Source organism: Typopeltis vanoorti, chromosome 19, assembly GCF_054136105.1.
Source record: "Typopeltis vanoorti isolate ZY-2024b chromosome 19, IOZ_Tvanoo_1.0, whole genome shotgun sequence".
Lineage (NCBI taxonomy): Eukaryota > Metazoa > Arthropoda > Arachnida > Uropygi > Thelyphonidae > Typopeltis > Typopeltis vanoorti.
This window is the reverse complement of record NC_143567.1, coordinates 12,790,821-12,803,799: the sequence shown is the minus strand read 5'-3', so window position 1 is coordinate 12,803,799 and position 12,979 is coordinate 12,790,821. Positions and strand designations below refer to the sequence as shown.

The 12,979-nt window shown below is 35.9% G+C and overlaps 1 protein-coding gene across 3 annotated transcripts in view; it reads left to right on the top strand.

Annotated features, from left to right (window-relative positions):
* Herc4 (HECT and RLD domain containing E3 ubiquitin ligase 4) overlaps window positions 1–12,979 on the top strand; it is a 604,012-nt gene that overhangs the window by 183,680 nt on the left and 407,353 nt on the right. For all 3 annotated transcript variants that reach the window (XM_090409674.1, XM_090409672.1, XM_090409675.1), the window contains 2 exons: window positions 6,741–6,909; window positions 10,654–10,846. In XM_090409674.1, the coding sequence (XP_090265800.1) occupies window positions 6,741–6,909; window positions 10,654–10,846 (362 nt within the window). The remainder of the gene's footprint in view (window positions 1–6,740; window positions 6,910–10,653; window positions 10,847–12,979) is intronic.

Below are 12,979 nucleotides of genomic sequence, written 5' to 3'. Positions count from 1 at the left end.
TCTCACTAGAAGATGTATACTGCAATGCATTATGGGTGGGGTCACTACCCAGACCGGTTTCGACCTTTTTTGAGGTCTCCTCAGTGAGTAGCTAGACCCTAAATACCAAGGTTTTAGTAATACAAAGCCTTATCAACTTTACCTATATATATATAAGTTGCAACAAGGTGTATTAAGTTTTAATAAAAATCTCTGGAGGAGATATTGATGGGAATAAATTTTTAACTTGGGTATATTGTATATTAGGATAACCAAGCAATTTTATATGCTTGGTCATTTTAGCTCCTAATCCCAAGTATGCAAACAATTAAGTTTGCGCCTGAAACAAAGTTCAAGTCTAAAGATGGTACAACACCAGGGCAACTCATTGTAAAGGTGGTTAAAGCTTTGATCACTATTCTTAGTATTTTCCCATAATGTAAAGCACATCTCACTAGAAGATGTATACTGCAATGCATTATGGGTGGGGTCACTACCCAGACCGGTTTCGACCTTTTTTGAGGTCTCCTCAGTGAGTAGCTAGACCCTAAATACCAAGGTTTTAGTAATACAAAGCCTTATCAACTTTACCTAAAAGGTCGAAACCGGTCTGGGTAGTGACCCCACCCATAATGCATTGCAGTATACATCTTCTAGTGAGATGTGCTTTACATTATGGGAAAATACTAAGAATAGTGATCAAAGCTTTAACCACCTTTACAATGAGTTGCCCTGGTGTTGTACCATCTTTAGACTTGAACTTTGTTTCAGGCGCAAACTTAATTGTTTGCATACTTGGGATTAGGAGCTAAAATGACCAAGCATATAAAATTGCTTGGTTATCCTAATATACAATATACCCAAGTTAAAAATTTATTCCCATCAATATCTCCTCCAGAGATTTTTATTAAAACTTAATACACCTTGTTGCAACTTATATATATATATAGGTAAAGTTGATAAGGCTTTGTATTACTAAAACCTTGGTATTTAGGGTCTAGCTACTCACTGAGGAGACCTCAAAAAAGGTCGAAACCGGTCTGGGTAGTGACCCCACCCATAATGCATTGCAGTATACATCTTCTAGTGAGATGTGCTTTACATTATGGGAAAATACTAAGAATAGTGATCAAAGCTTTAACCACCTTTACAATGAGTTGCCCTGGTGTTGTACCATCTTTAGACTTGAACTTTGTTTCAGGCGCAAACTTAATTGTTTGCATACTTGGGATTAGGAGCTAAAATGACCAAGCATATAAAATTGCTTGGTTATCCTAATATATATATATATATATATATATATATATATATACAATCAGTCATAGATAAAATACCAAGTATGCTGCATCAACCACCTTGCTTCATAATCATTATTCCCTGGTTAAGTAGTATATATTGCTATCCCACCAACCATAAGGTTGATAAAGACTAAACAACAAATGCATCAACAAAATATAAAGGTTACCTTCTACCCCATCAACAAGATCTCTAATCAGCTGATCTCTACAACTATAACTACAGCTGATCTCTACAAGATCAGCTGTAGTTATAGTTTATTCTACATAGGACAGACAAGCAGATTAGGAGAGGTATGCAAATATGAACACGTCATGGACACAAAAATGAAAGAAAAGACAATTGAGGACTGGAAGCACATACAACTGAAACAAAACATTAAGTATTATAGCAAAAACAGAAATGCTCCACATAGATCACACATTTTTTGCAATAAGTTTCAAAGAATCAGCTGAAATGATGAAACATCCTTTACAGTGCAACAAAAAACAAGGGATGATTTTATATCAAGTCTCTAATTCGTCATGACACACATAAGTACTAGTAGCATACAGCAGTCCACAAATCAGCAAAGAATGTCATAGCAAATGCTCACTTTCCATTGTTATTCATGTTCAGATATTTTCATTGTGTATGTTACATGTTATTACCTGATTTTTAGTTTATTCACGTAATTCTCCATGCTGCATTATGGGATACTAAGGCAATTAATATGAAGTCATTAGCTTCCATGTAGAAGTAGCCCAGTCATGATGTTACTTCACGCACAGATTTTTATTTGCTTACACTCGGATAAAGGATTAAACCAAGAATATAATTTCTTGGCATCTTTAATTTATGATGTGAAACAAAAGATTTTCAAAACTAGTCGAGTAATTGATAAAATTTGTTTTCTTTCTCATCTGATTCTTTAATAATGGAGTAATACTGGCAAAAATGCTAGCATAATTTGGACGACAGTTAAAATATCATGTAATAGTGCCCTTCCTAGACTGGTGACTTTGGCAACTTCCCCAATGTCATACCACTCCTGTGCCTCTGCTTTTCGCTAATTTAATAATTTTAATGTTATTATCTAATGTAATAAGTTTACAAGTCCTCCTTCTTTTCACTGGAAACAGCAGTACCCTTCCTTCAATTTTTATTTGCTATTATGAATAACAATAAAATAAAATAATAGTTATAAACTGTTTATGATTATCAGTGAAACATAGAGAAATGCAGTGAGCAATAACATCATAATGAGTCCACGAGACCTGTTTGCTGCCATGAATCAACCACTAGACCTGTGGTTGATTCATGGTAGCAACATGTTGCTAAAACCATCACGTGAACAAATGTGGCAACATACAAACGAGTATTGGTCATAATTTAAAATTGTAATTATGAGTTGATTGTCATAAAGTAAAACATTATAAGGCGGCGCGTTATTATGTATTGTATTTGTAAGAAAGCACATCAATTTTTACCAAATTGACAATTTTTCTTTTATTTTATTATTATTATCTTCTTATGCTAGTTCAGGGGGCCATTCATTTTAATAATCATTAAAATTAAACATTATTAAATCACTTTAGAATGTGTAATAATTCTAACTAAACCTAGCACAAATAGTTAGTTAGTTTCGTATATAACGACCTGAGTCCCTTTTACGGGAAGGTACGGCACCATCTCAATCTCCCCAAATTTTATCCATGCTCGGGACTGGCATAGCTGATGAATCAGGCCTATGGCTGGGTCAGTAATTCTGACTGTAATCCGTGTGTGTTCATGGGGCCGGCTTGCCTGCTTGCGGGATGAAAAAATCCCAGATAAATAACGGGGGGGAACCCTGCTGTCCACACCCAAGAACAGCTAACTTGGCTATGGCTAAGGAAGATCCTTAAGCTCCTCATGTCGTCGACAGGAATCGAACCTAGGACACTCCTCCCCCAGGCATATGGTTGCGAAGCGCAAAGCCACTAGGCTAACTGTGCAGACACCTGGCACAGTATACAGTATGATTAAGAACAAGTCTGCATACAGAGTAACTTTGGATATGTAAATAAAAGGCAATGGTAAATAAACTGAATGCTGAACATAAGGACTATATCCATTTCCACTATTACTACTGCAACCACTCAGGACTTGCTGACCATTCTTTGGATATCCACCATAGAATATGCTGGAAGAAAGCTACTCTATTCCATCAGAGCAAAATAAATATAAGACTTTTTCTTGAATCTGCTTCTGCCTTAAGAAAACTACCCTAACCTGAACAAATTTGGTTACATGAAACTGCCTTAAATTTGAGAAGCTCTCATCCTCCATACTTCAGTCCAACAGCCAAGGATGCCCAATTTAGACCACTAGGAGCACTTTTTAGGACTTTAGGCCTACTCTCAGTTGACATGCTTCATCTTCATTATTTAGTGCCTATGTGCACATATATTATTATATTTTGTTCCCTAATGATGGCAGTTTGACTTTACTGAAATATCAAAATAATAACTTATATTTAAGGAATTGACAGCGTATACTGGAAATATAGATTAAATAAACTTTAATATACACTTTCCGATATTTCGGCGAACGTCACGTTGCCATCTTCTTGGGAACTTACTAAAAAGACACGTGCACACCAGTACTAATACAACAAATGAGACTGAGGCTAGGACGCTAGCGTTTTCCTAAAGTCCTGATGGTGCCCCCTGGCGGGCTATATTGGTAGTTCTTGGCCTTTGGGCTGAAGTTCTTTTGATAAAAGTTTCCCAAATTTGGGGCAGTTTCATGCATCCAAATTTGTTGAGGTTTGGCATGTTCCTAAGGGCCGAGGCTGATTCCATGAATAGTCTTTCATACTTGAACTTGCTGCGGTGTATTACTGTGGCTTTCTTCCATCTTATTCTGTGGCGAGCATCCAGAGCGTGGTCTGCAAGCCCAGAGTGGCTGTACTGGTGAAATCGGATGTAATCCTTGTGTTCTGAGATTCTGATATTTGCTGTCCTGCCTGTTTGGCCAAAGTAGGACAGTTTACAGCTGCAAAGTTTACAGCTGCAAGTTTACGCTGAATCACGAGCTTTGGTCGGTCCTACATGACGTCTCGTGTACGGCAGCTAAAAAAGAATTTGAACGAGTACGAAGCCGACATATCAACAAGTTTGATAAATTAACAAAGAACTCGGCGTCGAAACTACAAACCAACACTGTTGTTAACCTATCGTCAGCTACCTTAAAGCCAGAAGCAATCCACGCTCTGTCACGTGGTCACAACTTCGCCATTGCTCCTAGGAAATTACCGGCCGAGGAATTAATGATTCAAATTGAACGCGGGATTCGCCAACTTCCAACCCACATCGCCAACGACATTAGATTGGATGTAGCCTGTGTTCTCAATAAAGCAAAACCTCCAAAATCCAACATATCCATTAGTGAATACAAGGCACTACAAGAATTGAAGAGAAACAAAAAAATAGTGATCACCAAAGCGGATAAGGGGAACGCCACTGTGGTACTCAATCTTAAAGACTACACAGGTAAGCTCAAGGCTTTATTATTAAATCGCTCCACTTACCTCCCCATTGATTACAATCCCACCAGCTCACAAATTAGAAAACTCCATAGGCTCCTTAAGAAGGTCTCTTCTTGGCCTGTGGAGATTACCAACAGACTAAAACCCTATAACTCTAGACCCCCCCGCATATATGGGCTCCCAAAAATACACAAAGAAAATGTGCCATTACGTCCCATAGTGGATGGCATTGATTCCCCCACTTACAAACTAGCCAAGCATTTAGCCAAAGCGCTCTCACACTATACTGGCAATACACCATCACACATAAAAAACTCAGCCCACTTCAAAGCCAGTATAGAAAATCTTACACTCCAACACAATGACATAATGGTCAGTTTTGATGTCTCCTCCCTATTCACGAATGTCCCTCTCAAAGAAACCCTAGAGCTAATCCAAGCTAAATTTCCTCCCGATATCTCAGCCCTATTTCAGTTTACAATAAACTCAGGCTATTTCGTTTGGCAGGAAAAATTCTACAAACAGATAGAGGGGACAGCCATGGGTTCACCACTTTCCCCACCTATTTGGCCACATGGCCCGGATTCACTCCTCTCCTTCCTAACACACTTGAACAACCAACACCCTAGAATCAAATTCACCCTGGAAAAAGAGGAAAACAATAACCTCCCCTTCCTAGAGACACTAGTCACCTGCCAACCTGATGGAACCTTGGTTTTCTCAGTTTATAGAAAACCCACCCATACAGGCAGATACATTCACCAACAATCCCACCACCCCCCCTCACAACAATATGGAGTTATAAAATCATTATTCAACAGGGCAAAAATAATCTGTTCTAATGATCAAGCCCTAACCACTGAACTAAATCACATCCGTGACACTTTCTCAGCCAACGGCTACCCCCTCCAAAAAATCCAAAAAATACTTAACCCAGTTATCCACAACCCACCACCTCCTCCCCTTCACAAAAAAGATTACTCTAAATCCATCACTATTCCCTACATCAGAGGCACCTCAGAAAAAATCAATAAAATCTTAAAAAAACATGACTTGACCACTTGTTACAGACCACATAGAAAACTGGCATCCCTTATCCGCTCCACCAAAGACCAACCACTTCCCCTAGACCTACCTGGTGTATACCAGGTCCCTTGCAGCTGTAAACTGTCCTACTTTGGCCAAACAGGCAGGACAGCAAATATCAGAATCTCAGAACACAAGGATTACATCCGATTTCACCAGTACAGCCACTCTGGGCTTGCAGACCACGCTCTGGATACTCGCCACAGAATAAGATGGAAGAAAGCCACAGTAATACACCGCAGCAAGTTCAAGTATGAAAGACTATTCATGGAATCAGCCTCGGCCCTTAGGAACATGCCAAACCTCAACAAATTTGGATGCATGAAACTGCCCCAAATTTGGGAAACTTTTATCAAAAGAACTTCAGCCCAAAGGCCAAGAACTACCAATATAGCCCGCCAGGGGTCACCATCAGGACTTTAGGAAAACGCTAGCGTCCTAGCCTCAGTCTCATTTGTTGTATTAGTACTTGTGTGCACGTGTCTTTTTAGTAAGTTCCCAAGAAGATGGCAACGTGACGTTCGCCGAAATATCGGAAAGTGTATATTAAAGTTTATTTAATCTATATTTCCAGTATACGCTGTCAATTCCTTAAATATTAGTTATTATGTCTAACCAGCGTATATGCCTCTCAACAAGAAACATGAAATATCAAAAGTATTAATTAAATTTATTTTAGTTAATATATTGATCTGTGCTGTAGTTTCCTTAAAAAATACAGTTATAAATAGGCACCATATAAGCTTTACCACCAGAGGTGATATAATCTAGCAAAAATGTGTTTAAGAAACAAACATGAAATATTTTTTATATATAATAGATATTTATTTCATATTATTACTGATTAAAAGAAAATCCATCTTTCCAGTTATATTGAAACAATCTTCTCCTCAAGTGCCTGTCTAAATGGATCCTACATAAAGCCAGGAAATGAGCATTATGACTGTTCCATTAAAAATCATGGAGTTGACATGAGTGCTGCCTTTTATGGCTTTCACTGCATTGAAGAGTCCCAAAATTCATCAATTCCGGAATTGGTTAGTATTGTCTTAGTGTTAAATGATTACACTGTGAAGATGTTAAATTATACTATAAGAAATGCAGAGATCTCTCTTTATACAGGTCTTTCAACTTTTTCCAAAAGGAAAAAGTTGAAAGCAGTAAAGGAGAATATGATGGAATGGTGAAAGGAACAGGCTTTCACCATTCCATCATATTCTCCTTTACTGCTTGTTTGAATTTTAACCACATATCCCAATTCCAGGTAACATTATTCCAATTCAAACAGAGGGTCTGGAATTTAGTTGAAAAGATCAACGGAAAATTTGGTGGAAGTCTCCATGGTTCAGAAGAGAACTCTACTTTTTCCATGCAGTGGAACTTAAGTATAACTGGATTATGATCTGAGATTAAGATGTTTTATCTGAATTATCCTATTTATAAGGGAAGAAGAGATATAAATTCGATCAATACGAGTACCAATACCTTGATTCATGTATGTGTATGCCTAGAGATTAGGTTTGCGAATCCTCCATATCTACTAGTTGAGCATTGTCAAGACATGTTTTTAACTGTGCATATCCCACTTTTCCACTCCTCGGGTGTCCTTTTCTTTTGTCTAATGTGAGGTTTTTAATACAATTCCAGTCTCCGACTGCTATGATGTAGTGGGCACCATATAAACATGGCTACAATTCCTGGAATAATTTTTGTCTAACCATTCTATTGGATGGAGCATAAACATTTATAAACCTTATTACACATCCACAGTATTTCCAGTCAATTGTCAAGATTCTCCCTTCTGCAGTCCTTTGGATATTACAGAATCACTCAAGAATGGGGGAAAGAATAAGAACTCCTACTCCAGCCCTGTTAAATCTTCCAAAGCTCCAATAAGAAAGAAGTGGATATCTATATGTCAATACATGGTTTGCATCACAGGCGGCAACCTTCTACGACGAAGGTATACAACTCTTGGTGCCCCGTTATGACAAGTGTCTGAACAATGGTGAAAATTATGTAGAAAAGTAGTGAAAGGTGTTTACTTTAATTTCCAAAAATAAAATATTTCTTTTGTCTAATGAGAAACAAAAATATACTTACAAGTTTTTTTGTAAGTATATTTTTGTTTCTCTGACAGCCCATCGGAACTTACTTTCTGGATGTCCCTCGTATTATATTTTTGTTTAATCCTTTATCCAAGTATAAGCTAATAAACTTTGTGTGTGAAGCATCTTCATGATTAGGCTACTTGTGTATAGAGGCAAATGACCTCATATCAGTTTGCGTTGTATCTCATGATTCAAAACACACACATTCTTTTGGATGCGTATAATGCTATGTATTATGGGAAGAGTCACTACACAGACCAATTTCAATGTTTATTATGGTTTCATCAGTGGCAACCAGACACAGGAATAGACTTTCTTTGGCAAGTTTAATTTACTTTATAACCAATCGAAGAACTTTCTGCATCTGTCTTTAATCCAGAGTATTTTAATAACAAGGCAAAACTTTTTAAAAACTTATATATGGCAAATATATGACTTCTGCATTAAATTAACCTTGGTGTGCCTTCTGGGTTTGCCTCACACTTGTGAGACCTCAGTAAAGGTCAAAATCAGTCTGGGTAGTCTGTTTCCATAAGCATAGCATTATACACATCTAAAAGGTGTTCTCTTTGCATTAGGGATACTAATCAGTTGATGCAAAATCATCAGCTTCTTTATACAAGTAGCCTTTACACTTGGATGAAGGTTAAGTTAAACAATAATATAGTTTAATTTACTTTAGCCTTATTAAAAAGATTCTGGATTGATGTCCATTTTCTTTTCTTTTTTTACTGATGTTCAGGCTAGTTGGGCTAATGGGTGACCAAATTAATGATACATTGGCATATCTTGACTTATATTAAATTAATTATCTGTCATGGTAGTATCTAGGTTTTTTTTTTTTGTCTAACAATAGGTGCCAGTATTTGTATTGTTTGTTAGCAGGAAAAGTTGAAAGATAAAATGATACCACATCCATATATTATATTATATCGTAATAAAGAGTGGCAATATGTTGTACTGTTGCATCCATTCCCCAAAAAAGCACCAGTAGTGTCAATAATTTTACTATAATGAATTAGTGATCACAATCTAATAATGGAAGAAAGTACACTTTTAATGTATTTCCTGAAAAAGGAAGAAAAAAGTACAATACTGTGTTTTCAAATCTAACGTTAGTGTCTCTTTCCTTCTCAACTTTCCGGTCATTCTCATCTGGATAACCTCTCTTCGTTGGAATAATGACCTTTGTTTTCAAGCATAATGTTTTATACATTAAACACGTTCGCTGCCACACTCTTTGGGCATAGTTTGTTCCCGCATGCCAAGCGCTTTCGTGTGTTCAAGGTCACTACGAGTAATCTCGTAGCTGGCTTATCAGATAGAAGTTTGTTTCATACACCAACTATGAGTAATCTTGTATCACCTCCACCTATATATTACATGCGCTGACAACTGTGTTTATTGCGTCTAATCTCTAAAAACCTTCAGTTTCACCATAACCAGTAAAAGAAAACTTACTGATAAAGAATTAGAAGCTTACGCTAATATGAGCGATGATGAATTTGATGAATTCATCATCGCAAATGGAAGATAAGAGGGAAGTTCTTTCCATTTCAAATATGCACAAATTTGAAATGGTTGAAGCGAAAAATTGGAATGGTAAAATTCAATTAAAACCAAATATCGTTAGGGACTATAATTTGGGTATGTCAGGCATCGATCTTTCTGATCAAATGCTTTCTTACTATTTCGCCTTACAAAAGACAATTAGATGGCCAAAGAAAATGGCAATACACATTTTTGATATATACATTCAAAATGTGCATAAATTTTATAATATAATTACTGGAAATGCAATGACTGCGTTAAAATTTAGAGATCAATTTATCTCAGTTTTTGTTGGAATGGATGAGCTTACAGCATCACAGAATATCAGCAGGATTCGGGATCTTCATTATTTGGATATTTTACCACCTTCAGAAAAAAAGAATCACCCGGCAAAGCCATGCCGAGTATGTACACAAAACAAACAATGATGCAAACACGTTATTTTCGTCCTGTTTGCCAGGAAAAACCACCATTGTGCATGAGAAATTGTTTTAAAGTGTATCATTAGTAATTTGAATAAATTGGTTTTTATTTTATTGATTTGATTTCATTATTTTTATTGATTTTATTAGTTTTAATTTGATCTACAAATTACAGGTTAAATCGTGCTTGGCAAAGGAGGTCAGTAATCGACATACAAGTATATTCGTAATTGGCTTCTGAAGCACATATATAATATACTATATTTTAGCTGAAATTATTTCCCTTCTACCAAGCCCTCAGATGTGCTCTCCGCTTTATTCACAAGCGAAGGGTCCAAATTAAAGTACTTATACTAAGGGTTAACTCCTGCTTGGTATAGGAGGTCGGTAATCGACATACGAGTATATTCGTAGTTGGCTTGTGAGGCTCATATACCAACTACAAGTATACTCATAGTTGGCAGTGAACGTGTTAATGTAACTATTTAGTGATGTTGCATCATAGTTGGTAATCTGTGTTGGTAATAGTTGGTAATTTATTCATTAGTCAGTGTATCAAGAACACCATGTATATTTTCATTTAAATTAAGAGATATGTAGTAAATTAGAATATTATCCATTGAAAAATATTTTTATCTTTATATAAATGTGTGTGTATATATATATTATTATTATTATTTTTTTTTTTAAACATTAGATTGCTACCTGCCTAGAAACAACTCTTTTTCCTTCACTTTCTCCAGTACTTCATAATATAGAAGCTATTCGGCTCTATTTATATTTACCATTGTGCCATCTATTCCATGAGACTGCAGAACGTCTACGTACTCTTATATGTCCATTTGCTAATAGTCTTCTTAGACTACCTAACAAAACACTTAAAATATTAGGTATGTTCCATTTAATAAATTTATTTTTATATATTACCAAAATTTTTCCAATTTGGTATTGGTGATAATGCTGACATTTTTTAATTTTTAAATACTCATGTTTTTTTTTTATGTGGTCTAAGTGTAATATTCAAATGAAAGTTAAGTTTGTAAATGCAGTACTTCCTTTGCATAAATAACCATTCAGCCTATTACAGAATTGTCTTTTGGTTAGGCATTAAATGATCTATCAGAAGACAAGTCTGTAATATCCTAGTTTGTTTATTGACCTTCAATATTCATATTAATTTTATTGGTTTTGAACCATGATCTCAGAAAAAAAAAGCTTTGTAGCAAACAGTTTACAAGTGAATCCTGCTCACAGATTAATTTTAGTACATTGTCTTGCATGAGTTAAAGCTTAGATAATCCAAAAACCATGCACTACATAACAAACTTGGAACTTTTTCAAGATGCTTTAGGCCTCCCATAAGTACGGTGGTGGTCCCATACCAGGCAGTGAAATTCATGTTCTGCATAGCCAGCTAAGTTTTTTATTTATTTAGTTAGTTATTATAGAGAACATTCACAAGTAACAGACAAAAATACTAATAGTGGTGGTTAATGACATAGTGTGTAGATGATATATTGTGTGGTGTATTAGTGGGCTTGTAGATGGCATAGTGTGGATAGTGGATCACGTAGTTTGTAGCTGATGCATTAAGTAGGGTAGAGGGTGAAGTGTGTAATATAGAGCAGAGGTGTTATGTAATAATGGAGAAACAAATGAGATGACATGGTCATTAGTCATGTATGCTAAGTGGAATGTAAGCAAGAATGCAAGATGGTAGGATCAGTCTGGAAGAGGTGAGAGAGTATGAGAAAGAAGATATAAAAGAAAAAAAAAAGAAAAGAAAAGTATGATGTTATATATTTCAAGTGAGTACTGCACAGTTGCATTGCATGAGAATTGGCAAGCAAAGAAAAGTACTTGGCAAACAACAGAAAAACAGATACAACATGAATAAGTAAAGGAAGATACAACAAAGCAAATGGTGAAAAAAGAATATAATGATGATATATTGTAAAATATTGTCTTGTCTTTTCCTCGTTTTCTATTATCTGACTATTATATTAATTTTATTAAATCCTTGTCTGTTGCTCCTTTGTAAAATATTTACTTTGCTTTACTTTTCCTTTTATCTATTCTTTTATCTGTCTATCTATTTCCTTACTTAAATTTTTTCTTGCCCCCCTTTTTTTTTCTGCTGTTAGGTAGACCTCATGTAATAAGTCTATCTAACGTAATAGTCCCTGAGCAATTGCACAATATCAATTAAGAAATTTATTTGATCTTAACGACTGCACCACTTAATTGATTTTTTTTTTTTTTGTTTGAAAGTCAGGGCGAGAAAAAGACAAAATGAATTTAAATCTTCTATACAAATTCTTTATATGCAAGTCGTTACTCGTAACTTTTTTCTATTTCCGCAGGCTCGTTAATATTTTCAGGATAGTGCATTGGCTAAGGAATGAGCACCAGGTAATTCATCATCATCATCATCAACCATGGGTCCAATGCTCGTAGGTGTCTGCTGCCATCTTGATATGATTCTTCCATTGCATTCTATTTTGTGCAAGATGACTCAGTTTGTGTATAGAGTTTCCGCACCATTTGACGATGTCATCGCCCCATTCTCTATTTGGTCTTCCTCTTTTGTTCTTTCCTTCAATTATTCCAAACAGCAACGTTTTTAGTTTTCTCTCATCATTCATTCTACATATATGGCCAAATAGATGTAGTATCCTTTTGATTATTTTCTTGATCAGGTTTTCTTTTGGTTGTATTTGTCTGTAGATTTCTTCATTGTTCACTTTCTGTATCCAGCTTATTCTCAAAATCTTTCTATAGCACTTCCTCTCAAATGCAAATATCTTCCTTTCAGATTCTCTCAGGAGTACCCTGGCCTTGCATCCATAGAGCATGCTGCTGAAAATACAGGTTTCTACAGTGCACAGTTTAGTTTGCATCTTTATAGCTTGGCTCTTCCATATTTTGTCCATGGCTTTTAAAATAGTTGTTGCTCTGGCTATTCTAATTTTTATCACTTTTTTTGGGGTCCAAGTCATGCATCATGTGGCATCCAAGATACG